We start from the raw sequence: 27,175 nt of genomic DNA, 5'->3' as shown, positions 1-27,175 counted from the left end.
TATCTCCGGCTTTGACTTTATTTGATATATCATCGTAAAGTATGTTTTTTCAATATAGTTTTATTAGATTATTGAAATGTTTTCGGGAGTTTAGACGTATTGCGTTCTTTGCGTTTGGTGACGAAGGAGAGCTTAGCGCCACTTAGCTAGTTTTGCTTGCTCATTCGAGGGGGAAAAATGCCATTCTAAAACCAAACAACGATTGTTCCCGACAAAGGACCCCTTGTACAACATTCTGATGGAAGCTCAACAAAAGTAGGACCCATTTATGATGCTATTTCATATATCTGTCGGAACATGTTTACTAATAGTTTGCGCCCAGATTTTGGGCACTCTCGCCATAACGTAAACTGCATGTCGTAATGAAGTTATTTTTAGAATTCTAACACGGCGATTGCATTAAGAACTAGTGTATCTATCATTTCCTATACAACATGTATTTTTTAGTAATGTTTATGAATAGTTATTTGGTCAGAATATGTGAGTGTCAGAAAAATATCCGGACGTTGTGGGAAAAAGACGCTACGTTAGCACAATGTATAACCACTGATTTCAGCTCTAAATATGCACATTTTCGAACAAAACATAAGTGTATGTATAACCTGATGTTATAGGACTGTCATCTGATGAAGCTTATCAAGGTTAGTCAAAAATTATATATCTTTTGCTGGTTTGTTACGATCGCTAACTTTTGCTGCTGGTAAATGGCTTGTGTTTCTGGCTATTGTGGTAAGCTAATATAATGCTATATTGTGTTTTCGCTGTAAAACACTTAAGAAATCGGAAATATTGGCTGGATTCACAAGATGCTTGTCTTTCATTTGCTGTACACCATGTATTTTTCAGAAATGTTTTATGATGAGTATTTAGGTATTTCACGTTGMTGTCTGTAATTACTCTGGCTGCTTCGGTGCTATTTGTGACGTAGCTGTGATGGTAGCTGCAATGCAAAACTGATTTATAGCTCAAATATGCACATTTTTTMAACAGAACATAGATATATTGTGTAATATGTTATAAGACTGTCATCTGATGAAGTTGTTTCTTGGTTAGTTTGGTTGGTTCTTGGTTAGTTTGGTTGGTTTTGTGCCTGTGCTGTGAAAAATGTCTGCTTTTTTGAATTTGGTGGTGAGCTAACATAAATATACGTGGTGTTTTCCCTGTAAAACATTTTTTTTTAAATCGGACATGTTGACTGGATTCACAAGATGTGTATCTTTCATTTGCTGTATTGGACTTGTTAATGTGTGAAAGTTAAATATTTCTCAAAAATATTTTTTGAATTTCGCGCTCTGCCTTTTCAGTGGAATGTGGGAGGAGTTCCGCTAGCGGAACCCCGGGGCTAGACAGGTTAAAAGGTCTTACTCATGGCGGCTACGGAGAGCGTGACCACACAGCGTCCGGAACACTGACGCTCTCATGCATGTCTCAGTGTTGCTTGTCTCAAAGCGAGCATAGAAGTGATTTAGCTCGTCTGGTAGGCTCGTGTCACTGGGCAGCTCGCGGCTGTGCTTCCCTTTGTAGTCTGTAATAGTTTGCAAGCCCTGCCACAAAAGACGAGCATCGGAGCCTGTGTAGTATGATTCAATCTTAGCCCTGTATTGACGCTTTGCCTGTTTGATGGTTCATTGCAGGGCATAGCAGCATTTCTTGTAAGCTTCCGGGTTAGAGTCGCACCTTGAAAGCGGCAGCACTACCCTTTAGCTCAATGCTAATGGCTTCTGGTTGGGGTATGTACAGTGGGCAAAAAAGTATTTAGTCAGCCACCAATGTGCAAGTTCTCCCACTTAAAAAGATGAGAAAGGCCTGTAATTTTCATCATAGGTACACTTCAACTATGACAGACAAAATGAGAAAAAAAATCCAGAAAATCACATTGTAGGATTTTTAATGAATTTATTGCAATTATGGTGGAAAATACACTTTTGTTATTGACCAAATAGTTCTCAATACTTTGTTATATACCCTTTGTTGGCAATGACAGAGGTCAAACGTTTTCTGTAAGTCTTCACAAGGTTTTCACACACTGTTGCTGGTATTTTGGCCCATTCCTCCATGCAGATCTCCTCTAGAGCAGTGATGTTTTGGGGCTGTTGCTGGGCAACACGGACTTTCAACCCCCTCCAAAGATTTTCTATAGGGTTGAGATTGGAGACTGGCTAGCCACTCCAGGACCTTGAAATGCTTCTTTACAAAGCCACTCCTTCGTTGCCCGGGCGGTGTGTTTGGGATCATTGTCATGCTGAAAGACCCAGCCACGTTTCATCTTCAATGCCCTTGCTGATGGAAGGAGGTTTTCACTCAAATCTCACGATACATGGCCCCATTCATTCTTTCCTTTACACGGATCAGTCGTCCTGGTCCCTTTACAGAAACAGAGCCCCAAAGCATATTTTTCCACCCCCATGCTTCACAGTAGGTATGGTGTTCTTTGGATGCAACTCAGCATTCTTTGTCCTCCAAACACATCGATTGAGTTTTTACCAAAACGTTATATTTTGGTTTCATCTGACCATATGACATTCTCCCAATCTTCTTCTGATCATCCAAATGCTCTCTGGCAAACTTCAGACGGGCCTGGACATGTACTGGCTTAAGCAGGGGGACACGTCTGACACTGCAGGATTTGAGTCCCTGGCGGCGTAGTGTGTTACTGATGGTAGGCTTTGTTACTTTGGTCCCAGCTCTCTGCAGGTCAATCACTAGGTCCTCCCGTGTGTTCTGGGATTTTGCTCACCGTTCTTGTGATCATTTTGACCCCATGGGTGAGATCTTGCGTGGAGCCCCAGATCGAGGAGATTATCAGTGGTCTTGTATGTCTTCCATTTCCTAATAATTGCTCCCACAGTTGATTTCTTCAAACCAAGCTGCTTACCTATTGCAGATTCAGTCTTCCCAGCCTGGTGCAGGTCTACAATTTTGTTTCTGGTGTCCTTTGACAGCTCTTTGGTCTTGGCCATAGTGGAGTTTGGAGTGTGACTGTTTGAGGTTGTGACAGGTGTCTTTTATACTGATAACAAGTTCAAACAGGTTCCATTAATACAAGTAACGATGGAGGACAGAGGAGCCTCTTAAAGAAGAAGTTACAGGTCTGTGAGAGCCAGAAATCTTGCTTGTTTGGAATGACCAAATACTTATTTTCCACCATACTTTGCAAATAAATTCATAACAAATCCTACAATGTGATTTTCTGGATTTTTTTTTCTCATTTTGTCTGTCATAGTTGAAGTGTACCTATGATGAAAATTACAGGCCTCTCTCATCTTTTTAAGTGGGAGAACTTGCACAATTGGTGGCTGACTAAATACTTCTTTGCCCCACTGTATCTGGATTGGAGAAGTGTTGGGTTGTCTGAATTACAGCTGAACAGAARCTTTGAGAATAATTAAACTTGGTTAAAGCATCTCTAGAGTCCGTGAGTTATTTACTCTGAAAAATAAGAACCTAACAGAATGCAGGCCATGGAAGAACTGGGACATTTTCAACTTCCATGAATTGTGTACAGATCCTTGCGACATGGGGCTGTGCATTATGCTGAAACATGAGGTGATGGCAGCGGATGAATGGCACAACAATGGGCCTCAGGATCTCGTTACGGTATCTCTGTACATATAAATTGCCATCGATAAAATGCAATTGTATTCGTTGTCCATAGCTTATGCCTGTCCATACCATAACCCCACCGCCACCATGGGGCACTGTTCACAACGATTACATCAGCAAACCACTCACCAACATTACGCCATACACACCATCTACCATCTGCCCGGTACAGTTGAAACCGGGATTCATCTGTGAAGATCCCACTTCTCCAGCGTGCCAGTCGCCATCGAAGGTCAGCATTTGCCAAATGAAGTCGGTTACGATGCCAAAATGCAGTCAAGACCCTGGTGAGGACGACGAGCTTCACTGAGGCAGTTTGTGCAGAAATTCTTCAGGTGTGCAAACCCACAATTTCATCAGCTGTCCGGGTGGCTGGTCTCAGATGATCCCTCAGGTAAAGAAGCCGGATGTGGAGGTCCTGGGCTGGCGTGGTTAAGTATGGTCTGCGGTTGTGAGGCCAGTTGGACATACTGCCAAATTCTCTAAAATGACATTGGAAGCAGCTTATGGTAGAGAAATTAACATTCAATTCTCTGGCAACAGCTCTGGTGGACATTCCTGCAGCATGCCAATTGCACACTCCTTCAAAACGTGTGGCATTGTGTTGTGTGACAAATCTGCACATTTTAGAGTGGCCTTTTATTGTTCCCGGCACAAGGTGCACATGTGTAATGATAATGCTGTTTAATCAGATTCTTGATATGCCACACCTGTCAGGTGGATGGATTATCTTGGCAAAGGAGAAATGCTTACTAACAGGGATATAAACAAAATTGTGCACAGAATGAGAGAAATAAGCTTTTGTGAGTATGGAACATTTCTGGGATCTTTTATTTCAGCTCATGAAACATGGGACCAACACTTAACTTGTTCAGTATATATTTATTTTGGTATTTTTATACAATAGCCTCTCGTGTACTATTGTTTTACAATTTTAAGTGGTTTCTTAATTTTATTCTTGTCCATTTATAGCAAAGTGTGCTTTCTCAAATTGTATTATTTTATTTGCTAAGCACTTTGAAATAAAGTTTGATTTGATTTAAGATCACAATGACTAACATTATATGGACAAATGGGAACTGATCCTAGATCAGCACTCCTACTCAGATGCTTTATGACAGACTTTAGTATTATCATGTAGGCCTATTATTCATGACCCATAATTGTCACTGGACACAATGATAAACAGTAAGTATATTGCGATATTATATAATATGATTACTGTATATTGAAGTAATCATTGCAGATAATGAAAGCGCTTTGATGGGGCAGAATGAGCACCGCCAGTCTCTGGTTCATGAGTGAAATGAGTGCTAGAGCAGAGCACTAGCCCAAATCTAATTTGTCGTAAAACAGAGACAACTGAGACAGACTGTGTTGCTCAAACCAATTTCCAACCCACCCACATTTCCTGGCATTGTACTACACCCTGTGGAATTATGTGGCTTCCTTCATTGGAATTCTGTCGCAGCGCAAACATCAACAAATCGAATGTGTCAAGATCAGATATCCGCTCCACGCCTCTGGCGGTGACAACATGCCAATCACCAGGCGAGTGCGGGCCTCCAGGGCAGACAGGGCCACCGATTGGGTATTGGAGAGCAGATGTGGCCGGCTGATTGGTCTGACTGACACAGAACGACAGGGACTGTGACAGTTGGGTGTCACTTCAGCCGTTGGAAGGCCAAGCTTCTGCCACAGCCTCTTCATCAATACTCATCATCCCTCACTTTTTCACGTAGACAGACTGAGCTGAGAGAGCGAGAGAGAGAGCGAGAGAGAGAGCGAAATAAACCAATTACTCCCTAACCAGACTACGCAGGCTCCTTAGCAGGGCTACAAAGGATTGAGAGAGGGAGTAGAAGAGGGGATTTTCTTCATAAATATATATTTTTTAAATAGTAAAAGTGAGATGCCAGCCACAAAGCACAAAGAGCCCGGAAGAGTGACAGCGAAGGCGGGCCGGCAATAAGCTGCCGCTTCATTACACTTTATTAAACAAATTAGGCAGATCGGAGGGAGTTAAAGGGACCCATGTGGCCAACCTGTGATTCCCATAGCTGTAGGAACATCAACAGGCTGCTCCAAGGGAGACTGCTAGAGCACTGAATAGCAACAGCCTGCTCCTCAGAGGCTCTATTCACTGAAAAAAGGCTCGGGGAAATGTACCCAGAGGAAACCACAATGGCCCTGGATACTAAGACCCAGACAACACACACCCTGGAACAGCTTAGGGAACATGCTATGCTCTACTGGCAGTGACAATTCATTATACAGTGCGTTCGGAAAGTATTCCGACCCCTGGCCTTTTTCCACATTTTGGTACATTACAGCCTCATTCTAAAATGGATTCAATATTTTTATCCTCATCCATCAACACACAATACCCCATAATTACAAACTGAAAAACAGCTTTTTAGAAAATTTATGAAAAAATAAAAAATAAATAAAAAAAATACCTTATTTACAGAAGTATTGAGACACTTTGCTTCTACAACTAGCAGTCCACCTGTGTTAAATTCAATTGATTGGATATGATTTGGAAAGGCACACACCTGTCTATATAAGGTCCCACAGTTGACAGTGCATGTCAGAGCAAAAACCAAGCCATCAAGTCGAAGGAATTGTCCGTAGAGCTCCGAGACAGGATTGTGTCGAGGCATTGAAGGTCCCCAAGAAAACAGTGGCCTCATTCTGAAATGGAAGAAGTTTGAAACCACCAAGACTCTTCCTAGAGCTGGCCGCACAGCCAAACTGAGCAATCGGGGGAGAAGGGCCTTGATCAGGAATATGTCCTAGAACCCGATGGTCACTGACAGAGCTCCTCTGTGGAGATGGGAGAACCTTCCAGAAGTACAACCATCTCTACAGCACAACTAATCAGGCCTTTATGGTAGAGTGGCCAGACAGAAGCCACTCAGTAAAAAGCACATGATCCCCCCCCCCCACTTCGAGTTTGCCAAAAGGCACTTAAAGGACTCAGACCATGAGAAACAAGATTCCTGGTCTGATGAAACCGAGATTGAACTCTGGCCTGAATGCCAAGCGTCACGTCTGGAGGAAACATGGTACCATCCCTACAGTGAAGCATGGTGGTGGCAGCACTATGCTACGGGGATGTTTTTATAGATAAGGATATGGAGAAAAATCTGGCATTTGATTGCAAATATGGAGGGAGTCGTAAAGAGAACACACAGAAGGCCGTTGTATAACGGATTACATCTTCAAGCTAAGAGTAACCATGGCATCCGTGACAGAGGGAGAAGCATTCATCCATGTATACAGGTTAGTCTAGCTAGCAACATTTTCAGATATTATATGTTTCCAATTTTGTCAGCAAATTAATTTCATTGCAAGTAAGTGTGCTGTTAGCTAGCTCGCTAGCTAAAGTTGTGTGTACAATCTGTGTAGTAATATTATTCGTATCTCAGAGCCATTTGCATGGCTTGTTATAGCCTAATGTTAGCTAGCTAACACATTGAATCTAGTTGGTTAGCTACCTGCAGATTCATGCTAGGTAGTAACATCATGAGTTGGGATTATGGGTCATTGTTTAGCTAGCTAGATGTCTAAACAAAAGACTCCACTATGCAGATACCATTTCACTGTACTATGTACACCATCTTTATCCTGTGCATGTGACAAATAAACTTTGATTTTATTTGATGTAGTGTGTGTTTAACAGAGACAGTAATGTGAAGAAAAACATGACCTGCACCAAAGTCAAATTATGATATAACGTTAGGCCAACAAGACAGTGTCCAAGTTCTAAAAATCTCCGGTAGAATGCCCTGATTTTATTTTGTCACACTCACAACCATAAGCTATTTACTATAATTAGCTTGCCATTGACTTGTAATCTTGATGCATGTTTATTTTCCTGTAATAATGAATACAAATTAGCTCAAGTTAAGACGTTGTTAGCTATATGTTGTGGTCATTATTTGAGCTGGCTAGCCAGCTAGCTTAACATTAGCTAGAAATTAGAAAGTTGCTTTTAGTTGCCTGGGTTGCTAGATTGACATACACTAAATACATTTTCCAACAGATGGGTTTATTTATGCTATTTTGGACCACCAGGCTTCTGACGTCATGTGTGTGAATCCTTACAAAGATGGGTGCAGCTAAGGCTTAAGCAGGTGTGAACATGCTGAATGGACAAAGAAGAGTTCTCCAGTACGTGTGCCAAAATATTAAATAGCCATTTTCTCAAACATGGGGTTACAAGTTTATCAACTCTCAAAGCAGAATTACTTTCCCATTGTTCCTCAAATGTAGTGTATGATATACCATTTTCTAGCTACAAGTCTCTACTTCTATCCCAAGTAAAAAAACACAATTTCTAATTTTGCAATATAAAACTGAATCGAGCCGGTCGGTCACAATTGATTCCCCATTGAAAACATAGCTGGGGAATAGAAGGTCAGAGTATTGGTTAGGGTTTTGTAATTGTCCTCATAGACATAGAACAAGGAAAGGAAAGAGCAGGGAAAGAGGAATCGAAGATTGGACTCCTGCTGCATTGTTAAGGTAAAGGCAACTCAAGGTCCCAATTGACAGCTCCTTTCTTTGTAAAGGACATGAAGAGAAAAATGACAGTTTGGAGAGAAGAGTGAGTAAGTAGGGAAGAGGTGAAGAGTCAGACAAGTATGTCCTCTGGTAAAAAACTGTGTTCATATGTCAGAGACATACAAAAAACAGGGATAACTGGTCTAAGAGGAGGATTCACGGCACCGACCCAACAGCGATTTGAAAGAAAGCTAAATGCATGATTAAAGCTAAAGCATAGTCCCCTTTCACTCATTGGCTTATAAGGAAAGTAGCTACATCCTCAAATAGGAATGAAATACAAATTACACCAAGCCATTAGGAGAAAAACACCTTACACCTAATGCTCATAGTTATTTTGCTTATGGATCATCAGGAGAATGTGAAACAACTGACTAAACTATACTTATCTTTTGGGAGGAATGTGTGAGTTGACAAGTGGGGTAATTTAAAAGCGAAAAAGACACACTCACTTTGGGTGCCGGATGTCTGCGACAGAGCGATTGAGGGAGATCCTATCGCTGACATAGATGTTGAACCCATTCTCCCTGTAGGCCTGGTCCACCCGGTCAGCGTCGGTCAGCGGAAAAGGCTTCCCCTGCTCGCCGTTACCTACACACACACACACACACACCGAGAGAACAGACAAGAGTGCAACGATGGTGTTTGAGGAAGACTAGGGACAAAATGCCTTGCGCCAACCATCTGCTTTTCTCTGACAGACCGTGAAAGTACCTGGACTTAATGTCAGGTAAAATATCTTCGGTCTGAAGTACAGTACCTGCTGAATGAACCATAAGGAACTAGGAAATGTCTTGCAGTCTGTCGAGCACATCAATTTTAATGGCTTTGTGCTATAAATCACACTTTTCTTCCGAAAAGCTCATGTTCCTACACACGTGTCTTGTGAGGAATCATTTGTTATCGTAGTATATTAGTTGTGGGCTTCAAACCTCAAACTAAAAGGGAATATGGGGGAGGGACTTCCTGAAGTTCTGTCCTACCAGAGCGAGTAGCGTCTCTCCTAATTGCATCGTAGTCGTGCCAGTCTTTCCGCCGCACGCCGTCCCGCCCCAGCTGGGCATTATTCCGAGGCCTGACGTTCAATCCCTGCCAAAACACACAGCAACAGGGAGTCACACATCAGGACATACACACAGAGGGTATCACACAGAGGGTAAAATGCACACATACACATACCGACACACATACACACCGACACACGGGAACAAAGGGTCGCACATCAAGACATCTAACAAACCAGCAACCCTTCTGCCAGAGCCTGTCAGGCTTGATGCTCAAGTAGCTAACATTATCACATTCTGAAAGCATACCAGAAACAACCAGATAATGAAAAACAGTTGTCCATTATCCAACTGCAGAGAACCTGGCAAAAAAAAATATATACACACATTTAGTCTACTGATTGTCACTACAGTGCATTTGGAAAGTATTCAGACCCCTTCACTTTTTATTATGTCGAAAATGGATTAAATACATTGACACTCAATCTACACACAATACCCCATAATAACAAACCAAAAAAAGGTTGACATTTTTGCAAATGTATTAGAAATTAAAAAATAAACAGAAATACCTTATTTACATTAGTATGGAACCACCAAGACTCTTTCTAGAGCTGGCCGCCTAGGCCGAACTAAGCAATTGGGGGAGAAGAGCCTTGGTCAGGGAGGTGACCAAGAATGCGATGGTCACTCTGACAGAGCCCCAGAGTTCCTCTGTGGAGATGGGAGAACCTTCCAGAAGGACAAACATCTTTGCAGAACTCCACCAATCAGGTATTTATGATAGAGTGGCCAGACGGAAGCCACTCCTCAATAAAAGGCACACAACAGACCGCTTGGAGCTTGCCAAAATGCACCTAAGACTCTCAGACAATGGAGAAACAAGATTCTCTGGTCTGATGAAACTAAGAATGAACTCTTTGGCCTGAATGCCAAGTGTCATGTCTGGAGGAAACCATGCACCTCATCACCTGTCCAATACCATCACTATGGTGAAGCATGGGTGGCAGCCTCATGCTGTGTGGATGTTTTTCAGCGGCAGGGACTGGGAGACTAGTAAGGATCAACGGAAAGATGAACAGAGCAAAATACAGAGAGATCCTCAATTAAAACCTGCTCCAGAGCGCTCAGAAACTCAGACTGGGGCGAAGGTTCACCTTCCAACAGGACAACGACCCTAAGCACTATGGTAGCAATTCTATAAGATGAGAGAAACTGCAGATACTTTAAAAAGTATATTATAAATATTTGCAAAAATTMATTATCAACCATCCACTTAACAGCGCATAGTTGAAAGCTCAACGAACAGTGTCGGTTCTCAGCTTTTATAGAGAAGCACATCCTTTTTGTATATGTGGCAGTCAGCAGATAGTGTGTAGACGGCAATTAGTTGGCTGTGCAGATTTAACTGTACTATAATGCTTCAAAGGTCGCTAAAATGTTTAATATCTGATATTGTTATCTTTTTTTTTTGCAAGGAAAATATCGGTATCAGCCAAAAATGTCATATCGGTCCATCACTAGTTGCCACCTTATTCTAAAATGTATTAATTTGTTTTTCCCCCTCATCCATCTACACACAATACCCCATAATGACAACGCAAAAACATTTTTTTTTTTTTAATTTTGGGAAAATGTATTACAAATAAACTGAAATATCACATTTACATAATCAGACACTTTACTATAGTTTGTTGAAGCACCTTTGACTCTTCTTAGGTATGATGCTACAAGCTTTGCATGCCTGTATTTGTGGAGTTTCTCCCATTCTCTGCAGATCCTCTCAAGCTCTTTAAGTTTGGATGAAGAGCGTTGCTGCACAACTATTAAGTTCTCTCCAGAGATGTTCGCTCGAGTTCAAGTCTGGGCTCTGGCTGGGCCACTCAAGGACATTCAGAGACTTGTCCCGAAGCCACTCCTCTTGGCTGTTGTGGAAAATCACATATCAACCTCATGCTTTCTTAAATAGTTAACACACATGGACACTGTGGTCTAAGGCACTGCATCTCAGTGCAAGAGGCGTAAAAACAGTCCCTGTTTCAAATCCGGCCGTGATTGGGACTCCCATAAGGCGGCGCACAATTGGCCCAGCGTCATCCGGGCCGTCATTGTAAATAAGAATTTGTTCTTAAACGACTTGCCTAGTTAAATAAAGCCCGCACGCAAAGACCCAAACGGCGTTCCATAGTATGTATGTCGTGAAGCTAATAGCAGTGACGTTATTACTGTGTAACTCCGGTAGTGCAACATCTGAAAAAAAGCACACTTGATAGTGTGTATCGGTGCTCGACCAGCCGGCAAAATCCAACAATACCCACGACAGAGAACGGTTGATTTTCAAGGGCAATGAACTCCATTATGTTGGCGTTAACTTCTCTAGGGTAGGGGGCAGCATTCGGAATTTTGGATGAAAAGCATGCCCAAATTAAACAGCCTGCTTCTCGAGGTCCAGATGATATGATATGCATATAACTGGTAGATTTGGATAGAAAACACTCTAACATTTCCAAAACTGTTAAAATAGTGTGAGTATAACAGAAAAAATTGGCAGGCAAAAACCTGAGAAAAATCCATTCGGGAAGAAGTTTTTTTTGTTGGTTTTGTAGTATTCAATTCAATGCCATTACAGTATCCATTGACTTAGGACTCAAATTGCAGTTCCTATGCTTTCCATTAGATGTCAACAGTCTTTAGAAATTGTTTCAGGCTTGTATTCTGAAAAATGAGGAAGTAACAGCAGTTTGAATGAGTGGACCCTAAAGTGTCAGAGCTTTTTCATGTACGAGACCGAGAGAGTGCCTTTGTTTACCTTTTATATTGACTACGTTATTGTCGGGTTGAAATATTATCGATTATTTAMGCTAAAAACAACCTGAGGATTGAATATAAACATCGTTTGACATGTTTCTATGAACTTTACGGATACAATTTGGATTTTTTGTCTGCGTTTGAGCCTGTGGATTACTGAAGAAAACACGATATATTGGATATAAAGAGACTATCGAACAAAAGGAAKATTTATTGAGTAAATGAATGTCTGCTGAGTGCAACCATATGAAGATCATCAAAGGGATTAATTTTATCTCTATTTCTGACTTGTGTAACTCTTCTAGTTGGCTGGTTACTGTTTGTAATAATTTGTCCACTGGGCTATGTTCTCAAATAATCGTAAGGTATGCTTCGCCGTCAAGCATTTTTTAAATCTGACACCGTGGTTGGATTCACAAGAAGTTAATCTTTAAACCTATGTAAAATAGAGGTTAATGGATTTTGCCTTTGCGTTGTCTCGCTGAAATGTTCTTACTCTTTCAAATGACTGCTCGACTTGTTGACTGCTTGATCCACACAGCAGACATTGTGTGGGCTAGGTCAGGAATGCTGTGTTGCACATATAAAATTTTACGTGGCTTCATTACGTCATGTACCTAAGTTGTATAGGTATGCACGGTAGCTTTGACATCGGTTTTTAACATATGTGTTAAACTAGACAGACATCAGGCCGATACCGATGTTGCCATTTTTAGCTCATATCAGCCGATTCTGATACATTCACCGATATATATCGTGCATCCCTAGCTGTAACATAACAAAATGTAGAAAAAGTGAAGGGGTCTGAATACTTTCCCAATGCACTGTATATGTCAGAGAGAGCCATGAAAAAACGAGTGTTGATCAGTCATGGAAATAAGTGCTGAAAACATGTTGGCTCACCATTTAAATACAAGATGGAGAACAAGATATAGGACAAAAGTGTTTCAGAGCAATTTTCGCAAACATTATGTACCTAGCAACTCGATACTTGGGAGTCTCAGAATCTATATAATATTGTAAAAACTAATATTGCAATACTCTACTATATCCACCCCCCGATCACTAGTCATCATTTATTTTTTTAAGACTCAAACACAGATGCCCATGCCTGATTGGTCCACGCGGACCAGGATGTCTTGCTCCCAGACAGACTAAACAACTTTTTTGCTCGCTTTGAGGACAATACAGTGCCACTGACACGGCCCGCTACCAAAACCTGCGGGCTCTCTTTCACTGCAGCCGAGGTGAGTAAAACATTTAAACGTGTTAACCCTCACAAGGCTGCAGGCCCAGACGGCATTCCCAGCCGCGTCCTCAGAGCATGCGCAGACCAGCTGGCTGGTGTGTTTACGGACATATTCAATCAATCCTTATCCCAGTCTGCTGTTCCCACATGCTTCAAGAGGGCCACCATTGTGCCTGTTCCCAAGAAAGCTAAGGTAACTGAGCTAAACGACTACCGCCCCGTAGCACTCACTTCRGTCATCATGAAGTGCTTTGAGAGACTAGTCAAGGACCATATCACCTCCACCCTACCMGACACCCTAGACCCACTCCAATTTGCTTACCGKCCCAATAGGTCCACAGACGACGCAATCGCAACCACACTGCACACTGCCCTAACTCATCTGGACAAGAGGAATACCTATGTGAGAATGCTGTTCATTGACTACAGCTCAGCATTTAACACCATAGTACCCTCCAAACTCGTCATCAAGCTCGAGACCCTGGGTCTCGACCCCGCCCTGTGCAACTGGGTCCTGGACTTCCTGACGGGCCGCCCCCAGGTGGTGAGGGTAGGTAACAACATCTCCACCCCACCGATCCTCAACACTGGGGCCCGACAAGGGTGCGTTCTGAGCCCTCTCCTGTACTCCCTGTTCACCCACGACTGCAGAAGTGGAAAAGGGGAAGGAAGGAAGACAAGTATTAAGAAATTAATTTATCTTTAACACTTTATCCTAGCTGTGTATGGTGTCTGTTCTGTTGACAGGCTGGGACGGTGTAAGAGAGGTCTTGATCACGCACGCGCACAAACGGCTCAGACACTCAACAGCTGCACACACACACACTGGTCTTTCAATGCAATAAGAGGTTCTTCACATGAGGCTGCACAATACCTCACATCAGTCTCTGAGGGGGGGGGCACATTGGGTGTCAGGTAGGAGGTCCATCGGCTATGAGGTGAGAGAGCAGTGAGAGGTTTGAGTGATACAAAGTTTAAACAATGGAAATTCAATGTTTCATTTCACACTTGACACCTCTGAGAATATCAATCCAAAGGCTTGCGCACACACACTTTTCTAATCCTTTGAAAAATGCAAATGCAGTGATTTAGCCATTAGCACTTCATCTTTCATGCTCTAAAATCTATCCTTTCAGAGTTCAGATGTCACAAATTTGGTTCACAACACAATAGGGAAATAATTACCTCAATGGGAGGACGCAATGAGTACAACACTTTTAATTCAAATGGCAAGTCTAATTGCATGGAATACAATTAATTATTAAAATCAGGCTGCTAAACGATATCACTGAGACGAGAAACAAACAACCAAACTCACAAATACAACTTCCTGGTAGGTGAGGTGGGGGCAACTGATCCAGAGAGCCCTCCAGGTCCCTCAACCACCAACAGTATAATCAGTACTTGCAATGTATGTAGGCAATTAGGCTAGCCCTTTCTCTCAAACAGATGATACATCAAAGGCCTATGTAAAAGTTTAAACAGTTGGGTTGAGTGAGTGAGTGAGTGAGTGTAGTAGTTAGGCTATAGTATAGTGAATAGTAGTTCTGGTCAGGTCCCTGTTAATTACATACTAATCTATTTGTCAAACAGCTGAGGGGCCTAAGTACACAGTACTGATAACAATGCACACTGGCCAGAGGTCACCAAAACACCACACGGTCCACTTTCCAACAGGTACTGTATGTGGTCTGGAGGCCATTATCTCTCCAGCTACTCCATGTCCCCCCAGGCTCTAGCCTACATGCAAGGACACTTAACTGTTCAGATTCCCTTTCTTCAGTAACCTGGACAGAGACAGACGCATGAGAGGGAGGTTCTGGTTACACTCAAACCCATTGAGTGGCCTGTAAACACTCAACCAGAGCTGCTAATAGGTAGAGACACTGAGAAAAGTAAGCCTTAATTCATGAATACAAAACAAGATTATAAAAAGGTGGGTGCTTGGTGGTAGATGGTTGAGTCACACCCAGACTACAATGTAAAGCACTTTGAGACCTATTGAAAAGCACTGTATAAATGTATATTGCATTTATGCAATCCATCATGACATGATTTCACTGCACAGCCAATTACACCGAGTGTACAAAACATTAGGAAGACCTGCTCTTTAAATGATACACCGAACAGGTGAAAGCTATGATCCCTTAAATCCACTTCAATCAGTGTAGATGAAGTGGACGGAAACATTATAATCAATACTTTGACTCCAAGTATTAACTTGTAAAATATATACAATTATTTATAAAAACATTTTTTTCCTTTGTCTTTTTAAAATTGTGAGCTAACATGTTATCAGCACTTTTATTTTCATGACTAATCAAAACTCATTTTCTCATGATCTTTCATCTCTGCAGCAGACATAGTGAGCAATATGTTGGGGACATCAAATCACAATACATACATAATCGTGAGAATCGCAATACTGTATCGGCAACGTAGGAATCATGATATTATCGTATCATGAGGTCCCAGGCAATTCCCAGCCCTACCGCCTATACCAACTTAAGGCGTCCGCATGCGAAACAATTCGTACATATATTATGACAACATTTTGTTTCGGCTATTTGTGCACTAGGGATGAAACGGTTACCGGTTTCACGATAAACCATAGTATTACCTTTTCAAATTTGAATTATCATTAAAACCGTGTTTGATTTTTACGGGTTGAAAAACTCACGGGAAATACTGTCCAGCATCAACCAAAGTTAGCAACAGTCTGAAGCAGGGGCAGCATGCAACGTGGGTTGTTTTGTGTGAAAACATGGCGGAAGGCAGTGACAGCACTCGGGAGATTTTTCAGCCTTCTAAGAGGACCAAATTCATTTGTTGTTTGTTGGTTTTCAATATAAAACTCGGTGAAATGATTTCAGTGTGTGTGTGTGTGTGTGTGTGTATCAGTACTTTTTTGAACATTTCCATCACATTTTTACAATACCGCGATAATATTGATAACTGTGATAATTTTGGTCACTATAATCGTGATATGAAATGTTTCATCTCTATCATGCACACATTTTTTCTCAAGGCAAGGTTAAGTTAGCAGCCGAAGTCTACGCCACTTTGTCGGTGATTGGTTAACAGTAGGGATTCTTCAATTAAGTGTGTCACTCAACAAGAGTCTAATCATTTACTTTTAAAAAATGTACTTGAAAAAAATGTACTTGATAAATACTGCACCAAACAGCTTAGTTAAAGACAGATTTTTAAGCATTGAGACAATTGAGACATGGATTGTGTGTGTGCCATTCAGAGGGTGAATGGGAACAACAAAAGACTCAAGTGCCTTTGAACAGGGTATGGTAATAGGGGCCAGACGCACCGGTTTGAGTGTGTCAAGAACTGCAATGCTGCTGGGTTTTTCACCCTCAACAGTTTCCCGTGTGTATCAAGAATGGTCCACCACCCAAAGGACATCCATCCAAAATGGCAACTGTGGGAAGCATTGTAGTCAACATGGGCCAGCATCCTTGTGGAACGCTTGACACCTTGTAGAGTCCATGCCACAACAAATTCAGGCTGTTCTGACTGCAAAAAGAGGGGAGCAACTCAATATTAGGGAGGTGTTCCAAGGGCTGTGGCGGTGGCGAAATTTGGTCAGCTGGTGATCGCAGTTATTTCCTTGACTATCTCATGGTAATTGACCGTTAATTAACATACACATTTAGCATCTTCTGGCTTCCACACTGATGCAGACCTTTGGAACATCTACATTATAAAAAGTCTAATAAATCCATGTAATATACCCTACACCTGCACAATAAATCCATTTATTTTAGACAGATTTAAAGAAACATGATATGAAGAAAGTGTAGTCTATTTCAGAAGAACAGAATAGCATAAGTTGTCCTTACGTTAGGTCCTGATCTGGCTACGCCATATGGCTGTGGGCTACACTAGTTCATTTAGTAGACAAGATTTGCTTAGAATTCCGTGGCATGATTTTATAGTATGAAGAATACAATTGAACAAAGCTGAATAAAATAGAAAAGATATTGTCTCCAAATGATTTGAGGGAGTGCACACGAGGCTATTCTGTGTTGAGCGGTTAACCTCTCTTGGGTAGGGGGCAGTATTTTCACATCCGGATGAAAAGTGTGCCCAAAGTAAACTGCCTGTTACTCAGGCCCAGAAGCTAGGATATGCATATAATTGGTAGATTTGGATAGAAAACACTCTAAAGTTTCTAAAACTGTTAAAATGATCTCTGAGTATAACATAATTGATATGGCAGGTAAAACCTCGAGGACAAACCACCCCCCCCAAAAAAAATGTTCAGCCTACCACTGTTTTTAATGGCTGTCACTTTTATTATAAGGCAAAATCCTCCCAGATCGCAGTTCCTAGGGCTTCCACTAGATGTCAACAGTCTTAGAAAGAGTTTCATGCTGGTTTTTGGAAAAATGACACAGAAATAGTAGTTTTTCTAGGTGGCTCCCATTTTGGCTGTAGTGTTTCCAAGAGCGCGGAAGAGAGCGCGTTCTTTTGTATTTTTCTCCGGTAAAGACAATAGCGATTCTCCGTCTTAAATTGTATCATTTATTTACGTATTAGGGTACCTAAGGTTTGATTATAAACGTTGTTTGACTTGTTTGGAAAAGGTTATTAGTAACGTTTGGGATTCATTTTGTATGCATTTTGATGGAGGGGAACTGGGTGGATTATTGACTGAAGCGCGCCAGCTAAACTGAGTTTTTATGGATATAAAAGACATTATCGAACAAAAGGACCATTTGTGATGTATCTGGGACCTTTTGGAGTGCCAACAGAAGAAGATCAAAAAGGTAAATCATTTATTATATCGCTATTTCTGACTTTCATGGCACACCTGCCTTGTTGAAATATGTTTTTCATGCTTTTGTATGCGGGGCACTGTCCTCCGATAGTCGCATGGTGTGCTTTCGCCGTAAAGCGCTTTTGAAATCTGACACAGCGGCTGGATTAACAAGAAGTTAAGCTTTATATTGATGTATTACACTTGTGGTTTTATAAAAGTAAAATATTTATAATTTCGTAATTTGAATTTCGCGCTCTGCAATTTCACCGGATGTTGGCCAAGTGGGACGCTACCGTCCTACCTGCCTATAAGAAGTTAACAAAGAAATAGGTACTCCAATGCTTAATTTAGATTTATTAACTTTTAGTTGTTCTACAAACGTTGGGGCTATATGTTTAGATTTTTAATACATTGTAAGGCTGCATGATGCGACTAAAAGTTGCTTGAAAGGCATGAGGTCCGCATCGTTTTTTTTGCGCGGACTGTACACACTTCAGTCTTGTAACAATTTGACACACTTGATAATGCCTCGAATTTCCCGGTGGCATCCCCTTAGTGTGGCCATAATGCACCCTAAAAACATCCATGCCTTTTGCGGCCAGTGGCCGGTGTGCCCTTGGGCTAAATATAATAATTATAATTCCCTTCTCCCTGAGTGCTGTGCTCCGAAGCACCTCTCACATGGCTCTCTATCGCGTGATCGGGTCTTTCGCATTGACACATCGGGGGACGCAACTGCATGTTGAAGATATTGGAACAGTCCACTTAACGTCGTCAACCAACAAGATGAGGAGGCCTAACGAACAGCAAAAGCACTAGCCTATGTCAATCTACTATCCCCCATAGTACAAAAGTCGACCACCAAAACAACATTATCAAAAGTGACCGCAAACCCGATTAACCATGTAATGCTTTTATTATAAAGGTGTATTATGATGAAAATCGTCTTCCCCAAACTTGAAACTCATGTGCTGCTTATGTATGCCAGTTAGTCTCCACACCCCTTGTAAAGCAGATTAATGTACTTAATTTCAAGAAGTTATTTGGTCACTTTAGCTGTTATACAAACCTTATCTAAACATATAGGCCTATGCTTGAAATCATTCCCAAGTGATAATATATCATTCACAAGTGATAATATATAATTCACAAGTGATAGGCGAATAGTTACCCATCAGACTATTCTTGATTTAATCTCGTTTTTACATATACTAAATAAGATATGTGATTTTTATTTTTTATTTAGAATGGACCATTATCATGCACCTGTGTCAAAACAGGGGCAGGGCACAAAAAAAAAAAGTCATCTATGCACTTAAATAGTGAATGGTGGACGCATTTCCCGTGGTTCATTTTCATGCCAGCCAGGTAGGCTATACTCCTCCTGTTGTAAAGAGAAGCATTGTGCTAAATATTAGGAAAGTTGAGAAATAAATAGTAGGCCTAGCCTACAGAAAGCTGATGGAATCCTCTTTTTAATAGATGCCATCACTGTTTTTTCACACAATTGCATAGCCTATATAAATGTGGCGCAACATGAGCTCTCAAGTATTTGATTGATTTTCACTTTACATTTCCATTGGTGTCAGAGTGATTAGAAGGATAATAGAGTGCAGAGCACCAGGCAGTTCACACGTTTAGTAGGTGACTTATGACCATCAATCAGCAGCATCAGAGCTTGGAAAAGCCTAATTACCATGACTAAGCAGTCACGTGGAATTTGACTGCCTTCATGACTCGTGACCGTCGGTATGGCGGTAATACGGTCACCGCAAAATCCCTAGGCGTTCCTAACGTTTTGTATACTTAGCCTAATGTTACAGGGTACGGTCTACATTACTATATATTGCTTTTATCCCTGTCAGAGACATTGTATCAGTTTGCTTTGCTAAATAAGCAGGTTGAAAACAGCAGGCCTACAATACATGCAGAACAGGCACTTGTTAATTGGCACAAAAACCAATTAAAACGCTCAGTCAAAGTATTTCACTACAAATCCTCATTTCAAAAGCTCTGAATTTCTCACTGTGCATCTGATGATCCTTCTGCTGCTGTATGTTGAGATTTACTTTATCCTTACAGACACAAAGCAAGCTGAGAAAATCATCTCTGACAGACAGGTAACCTTATTATTCACCAGCTTAGACTCGCTGCCACACTTCCTGTACCGAGCCAGGCGCCGAGATCAAGCCTCAGTTCAAGAGAGCTGCTCTCAAAATGTCACGGTGAGAGCCTTTCCCCTCTGCACTGACGAGGACCGACGAGTCCATCTGTGCAGATCCTGCTAAGAGGAAGCAAGATTGTGCCGCCCCATTTCCTTTTGATTAAAATTTCAACACACGGAGCTATGATATTCCGCTGGGGCTTTGCTGCTCTAACAAGACCTTGGGAAACAAGACAAGGAGCTTCGGAAAACTTTTCTCTGCGTGTATCGGTGTTTCTAGTGACAGAAGAGAAATGAGAAGAGAGAGCAAGCGGGGGGGGGTAGACAGATGAATAGGGCGAGAAAGAGAGAGGGGATAGGGAATAACAGAGAGCTGAAAGGAGCGATAAGATTGAAGGAGAGAGAGAGAAAGAGTGTGTATGTGGGGGGTAGACAGAAGAATAGGGCAAGAAAGAGAGGGGATAGGGAATAACAGAAAGCTGAAAGAAGCTATACGATCGTAGCCAATAGACAGAAAGAGAGAATGGTTGGATCTTTTATTAGTGATGTGGGGGAGGAATCGATAGTTGCATATCGCAATATTTTTTGATGACATTATTATAGTCGATACTTTGACTCCAAGTATCAACTTGTAAAAAATAAAATACAAATTGGATGTAGCTGCGCCAAAACTCCAGTATTTTTTCATCCTATAGCTTGTTCAGTCTTTTTAAATAGCGAGCTAACATGTTATCAGCAATTTTATTTCCATGACTGATCAAAACATCTCTGCAGCAGACATAGCGAGCAATATGTTGGGAACATCAAATCACCATATCGAATCATGAGAATCGCAATACATATTGTATCGGCACCTAAGTATAGTGATATTGTATCATGAGGTCCCTGTCAATTCCCAGCCTTACCTCCTATTCCATCTTAAGGCATCCGCATGTATAACAGTATAGCTTCCGTCTCTCTCCTCGCCCCAACCTGGACTCGCCCCAACCTGGACTCGAACCAGGGACCCTCTGCACACAGACAATCACCCCCAAAGCATCATTACCTATCGCTCCAAAAAAGCCGCGGACCTTGCAGAGCAAGGGGAACAACTACTTCAAGGTCTCAGAGCGAGTGACGTCACCAATTGAAACACTATTAGCGCACACCCTGCTAACTAGCTAGCCATTTCACACCGGTTACACATGCTTCCCTTTTTGTCATTTTTTTTTGTTTCGGCTGTTTATGCACACATTTTTTCCTCAAGGCAAAGTTTAGTTAGTAGCCCAAGCCCCTTTGTCGATGATTGGTCAACAGTAGGGATTCTTCAAATAACTGTCATTCAACGAGAGACTAATCGTTTTCATTTTTATATCACTTAAGAAATACTGCACCAAACATCTTAATTATATGCAAAATTGTGTGACTAAGACCTCCTCGGCAAGAAAAGTCAAAATTAATGACAGATTTGAGTTACCTTAGATTAATTCTGACTATATTGAGACTGGCTATGTCATCTCAAAATGGACAAAGTGCTATTGCTGCTTTTTTCTTGTTTTTCAAACGAAGGTCTTTTAAGGGAGTATGCAAGCACTAGAGCTGGGACAATAAACCGAAAATGCTTGACACCGACCATACGATCACTTATAGCAGGCATTTTGCTGATATTGTTCATTACGATAAGTTGCCTATACTAGAGAAATGTGAAGTTTGAAATGAAATACGTTTGCAAATATGGTTGATTGATGGTTGTAGCCATCAATTGTCCCATTAACAAACTATTAGTAGTTTAAAGGATAAAAAATATAAAAATTAATTCGGGCAATTTATCATCACAACATACATTTTTGTCCATATGGCCCAGCTCTATCAAGCACACTCGTTGTCTATCAAGCACTCGTTTGGTTCGGCTAGGCGCCAGCCGAACCGAAGCATGATGACGCCTTTACTCAGTGTCAGCTGAACAAAATAAAGCTCCACTATGGACCTACAAGAAGAAAACAAACACGCCAGCAATGGCATATTCATATCCAGAAAAGCTGTTGTAACCACTAAATGAAAACGACAATTACATTAACCCAACAAAATGAATCGGATCTTCTTTTTTCCACAGACACATTAGTCATACGACCATCCGTGCTATGGCCCAGACTAACTGTACAAACATCCTTTCCACCGCTGATCAGAGTGATGCCCACTACCTTCATCATCAACACCATCAGATGGCTCCACACTGGCTGAAACTAATTTCACCAGAGGCTCTTTTCCGCTCCATCGGTATTCAGGGCACGACACAAACACACTAATAGTGCAACGCTTAGACGCATCTCTTGTTTTGTCTCGCGGATGCACCGAGTCTTTAAGTGACGGCCCACAAAGCATCTGCAATCAAGCACAAATTTGGCAGAGGTGAAAAAATATTCGCCCATTTTAACCAAATGAGTGATCATTAACTTCAATGTACTCTAAATCAGGTCTGCTGATCTGATGGCTGTACCTAGTAAATCGTCTGTGTGAAAGGGCGGAAGTATGTATATGAAAGTGTGTGTGTGTCGACTGCACCCTGTCATTAAATGAGAAAATGGTAAGGCAGCAGCAGCGATGGCCTATAACTTGCAACAAGCAAATAACATTTGAGGGCTGAAATAACTAGCAAAACAAATGGCCGGTCAGACAGACGGACAGAAAGGCTTCGTGGCATGACATGGTATGGCTGGATGCCAGAGGCTGCTCTCTGGATGAGCGCCAGAAAGCTGGTCCCAGTGACCTCAGCCAGGTCTGTAAATGGAGGGATTTGAAGATTATGGAGAGCCCTCTCTGAATCACGATCACTCTCTAAACTCATTTCCATCCAGCTCTGGTCCATCGTTAATCTCACAAACACCAGATTATGTATGGCATTGAGGAGGGCTGGGATTGATGTTGCATCCTCCTCTGCTTGAGTTCTCATTATACAACCTAATATTTCAGAGTTCCAGATTTTGGATGTGCGACACAGTCTAGCCTAATACACACATGCCAACGCAGACGCACACACTTTAGCTCTGTGTCTGCTCTGGGTATCCTYTTTCTTCTGGTTACTCTATCAGATAATGTGATGCATGGCATGGGACTGGCGTTACTGGCTTTCCTATCGATACAGAACTATGTTCAGATGGAGCTCGGAGAGCTGGACCTCCGTAGTCTTTAATAACATGTGCAAAACTGCAGAAGACACTAAAATTGGACAACAGACGTGGTCACTTAACTGAATAACTCTCTACATCTAATGCCTGTCAAACAAAGCTACTGCCCAACCAACTCCTGTTTATTTGAGACACCTTCATGATTGGCAAAGCAAGTCCCCCAGAATAGAGCTTTGTCCTCAGCCCAAAGTGGGTCTGGGCCTTTGGGTCATGGGTCTTTACCCAGAGTTCAAGGTATTGTACACACATCCACGAATCCACAACATATCAAAGCCACTATTTCTGTATTTTCTGTCAATTTGTACTAAACCAATTTACATCTAGCAGGTGAAGCGCAAAAGTCTAGAGAAGACCTGCAGTGGTGTAAACTTTGCAAACATTTTCTGTGAGAATCTGAACAGTGTGTTGGAATTGGTCTTTAACCTGAGTTCTGAAGAAAATAATGTTGAAGGACACCACAAATGTGTCAATCACAATTCAAAAACAAGTACAGGAAATATGCCTCAGATTTTAGAACTTTTTATACATCAAAACAAGGTTCTGACATTAAGCATTAGCTTGCACAATGGAACTAAAAGCTAGCACAATGGAACTAAAAGCTATTTGGTAACCTTGAATGGAAATTCAATCATTATGCAGAGGTTTTCAATGCAATAATGACTTTTGTTGAGTTCTGGCCCTGCATGCAAGGATGATGGGTAAGTATCTGGTATAAAACACTTGCCTATCCTTGAGTTGGAATCAAATCTATTATGTAGTGGAAGAATCAGGCTAGCATCCCAATAACTAAAATTAGGGCGATATGGGCAAAAAAAAATTAAACATATGGTTGATTGACATTATATCTTGATTTTTTTTAAATGTCTCTAAATAAGCTTTGTTGCACAATTAAAAATATTAAATTCACTGCATTTCAAGCTGACAGCAATAATCTAATGAATTCAGTGTTGTGAAATTATACCTAGGCTAAATAGAAGCCTTCCAAAACATAAGAACCACTAATAATTGTAATTATTTTATCAAAATAGTTTATTAACCTGCTTTTTTGGCATTTAAGTCGATGAAAATGCCATTTTTGTTACAAATTTAACCAGAACCATGCATAATCCAGATTCACTAATAATGACCAACTAATTTTCATTATAGGAAATTTAACGGAAATTTAACAAAAATGTCTAATTCATCATCTCCAGCACCATCCCAACATCAGCATATGTGAAAATGGCCCGTTTCTATGTTTTGAGGTAAAAAAGATAGAAGTGTTCCCAATGACATCAACCAATTATATAAATTAGGGCTTACACCATTTAGTCGGCTGTTTGGTCGACAAAGATCTCTTTAGTCGGCCAGTAGCAACAAAAAAAGACAAGACACCCGTCTGATTGACGCCTGTCTGCGTGGACTGATCCCTTGTGGAGGCCATGGGGACGGAACAGTCAATCAGTCTAAGACAGGCTTCCGGGTGGCGCAGCGGTTTAAGGCACTGCATCTCAGTGCTAGAAGTGTCACTACAGACACCCTGGTTTGAATCCAGGCTGTATCACAACTGGCCGTAATTGGGAGTCCCATATGGCGGCGCACAATTGGCCCAGCGCCGTCCGGGTATGGCTAGGGTAGGCAGTCATTGTAAATAAGAATTTGTTCTGACTTGCCTAGTTAAATAAAAGTTACACACACACTGACCAAAAAGTTATTTTGTTGGCATTTACATATGTCCCCATTACCAGTAAAAACAATCAAAACCTACTTTTTTCACTTACTTGCTGTGCTGTTTCGTTGTTCATTTGTTCAGCCGTTTCATTCTCAACTAGGATTTCTATGGAAAGCCGGTAGGGTCTTTGCGTGTCAAAAAAATATACTATTTAACACTATTTGACGTGTCAAATAAGCTTGTTGGCCAATCAGGACCTGAACATGACTCCTCGTCACATAATAATTGAACAGGTTCATACATTTTTTTACGTAATTATTACACATTGCTTACACTATCACTGATATTTGACATGTAACAACAATTCATCGATACGTATGCTATGATGCTGGTAAAGTTGTCTCGCGCACCTACAGTGCCGGTCATAAAAAAAGCTAGCTAGCTCATGGATGCAAACAATGTTCTTCCCCAAAAACATAGCAAAACGACAATCTGTTTCAGTAGTTATAGTTCGCTAGCTAACTATATAGCTCACTGTCATCATCTAAAATAACACTAATTCAAAAGACAGTTATTATTTGGTGGTCAGACCCATCTGTGACGCTAGCCACAATAACGATTAGCCACAATAGTGGACTTTGCGGTTAGCCTTCAAAATAAAAGTATGGCATAATTCTACTATTTGTATTCATTTGCATCACCGTCAATGACATACTTTTATTTTGAAGACAAATCGCAAAGTCCACTATTGTGGCTAATCCTTATTGTGGCTAGCTTCACAACACATAACCCGGTGCGGCGAAGCCTCACTAGCCAGATGAAGCTAGCTGGCTGCTTATAACGTTTGCTTTGGGCAACAGGGTTAAGTTGCTGGCAAGCTATTTATTTTTATGACCTGAAGTTCAATAGGCGAACAACAAGTGGCAACCTAGCTAATACTTACTCACAAGGATTCCTAAATCATTGCTAAGAATAATGAAAATGACTGCAGGTTCTACTGGTCATTATTTTCAGGCTGGTTGTATTGGTGCTAGCTAGGTACCAAGCTAAAGCTAGCTACCCAGAAGTTGGGGTCGAAAAAAATGATGCTTTATTACCAACGCGGTATTTTAAACACATTGTTCGTGGCCGGTGTTTGCAGACTTTTTTTGTACAGCTTTGACAGTGCTACTGTACCTTTTTGACACAAAGACACAAACGGCATTCCATAGTATGTATGTTGTGAAGCTAATAGCAGTGACGCTATTAGTGTGTAACTCCGGTAGGGCAACATCTGAAAAAATAGTGCACTTGGTAGTGTGTATCGGTGCTCGACCAGTCGAAAGCCAACATCACCCACGACAGAGAACGGTTGATTGTCAAGGGCAATGAATTCCATTATCTTGGCGTTAATGGATTTTGCCTTTGAGTTGTCTCGCTGAAATGTTCTTACTCTTTCAAATGACTGCTCGACTTGTTGACTGCTCGATGCACACAGCTGACATTGTGGACTAGCTGAGGAATGCTGTGTTGCACAGAGCGCAACATTTTACGTGGAGTCATTACATCATGTATCTACGTTATATACATTTGAAGCCAGAAGTTTACATACACTTAGGTCGTTAAAACTAATTTTTCAACCACTCGACAGATTTCTTGTTAACAAACAATTTCAAGGCCTACCTTCAAAATCAGTGCCTCTTTGCATGACATCATGGGAAAATCAAAAGAAAATCAGCCAAGACCTCAGACCTCCACAAGTCTGGTACATCCTTGGGAGCAATTTCCAAATGCCTGAAGGTACCACATTCATCTATACAAACAATAGTACCGCTCATACCACTCAGGAAGGAGATGCGTTGTGTCTCCTAGAGATTAACGTACTTTGGTGCGAAAGTGCAAATCAATCCCAGAACAGCAGCAAAGGACCTTGTGAAGATGCTGGAGAAAAAACAGGTACAAAAGTATCTATATCCACAGTAAAACGAGTCTTATATTGACATAACCTGAAAGGCCGCTCAGCAAGGAAGAAGCCACTGCTCCAAAACCGCCATAAAAAAGCCAGACTACGTTTTGCAACTGCACATGGGGACAAAGATTGTACTTTTTGGAGAAATGTCCTCTGGTCTGATGAAACAAAAATAGAACTGTTTGGCCATAATTACCATTGTTATGTTTGGAGGAAAAAGGGGGATGCTTGCAAGCCA

General features: G+C 41.3%; 1 protein-coding gene across 1 annotated transcript in view; it reads right to left on the bottom strand.

The window, feature by feature from the left end:
- The window catches only part of LOC111981772 (polypeptide N-acetylgalactosaminyltransferase 10), a 123,653-nt gene that overhangs the window by 77,601 nt on the left and 18,877 nt on the right, over positions 1-27,175 (bottom strand). Inside the window, exons 2-3 of the mRNA XM_024013204.2 lie at positions 9,156-9,261; positions 8,625-8,763 (exon numbers count right to left, since the gene is read on the bottom strand). Of these exons, the coding sequence (XP_023868972.1) occupies positions 8,625-8,763; positions 9,156-9,261 (245 nt within the window). The remainder of the gene's footprint in view (positions 1-8,624; positions 8,764-9,155; positions 9,262-27,175) is intronic.

The sequence above is a fragment of the Salvelinus sp. IW2-2015 genome, linkage group LG20 (genome assembly GCF_002910315.2).
Source record: "Salvelinus sp. IW2-2015 linkage group LG20, ASM291031v2, whole genome shotgun sequence".
Lineage (NCBI taxonomy): Eukaryota > Metazoa > Chordata > Actinopteri > Salmoniformes > Salmonidae > Salvelinus > Salvelinus sp. IW2-2015.
Note: the sequence above shows the minus strand (reverse complement) of the source record. Positions and strands in the feature narration are given on the sequence as shown.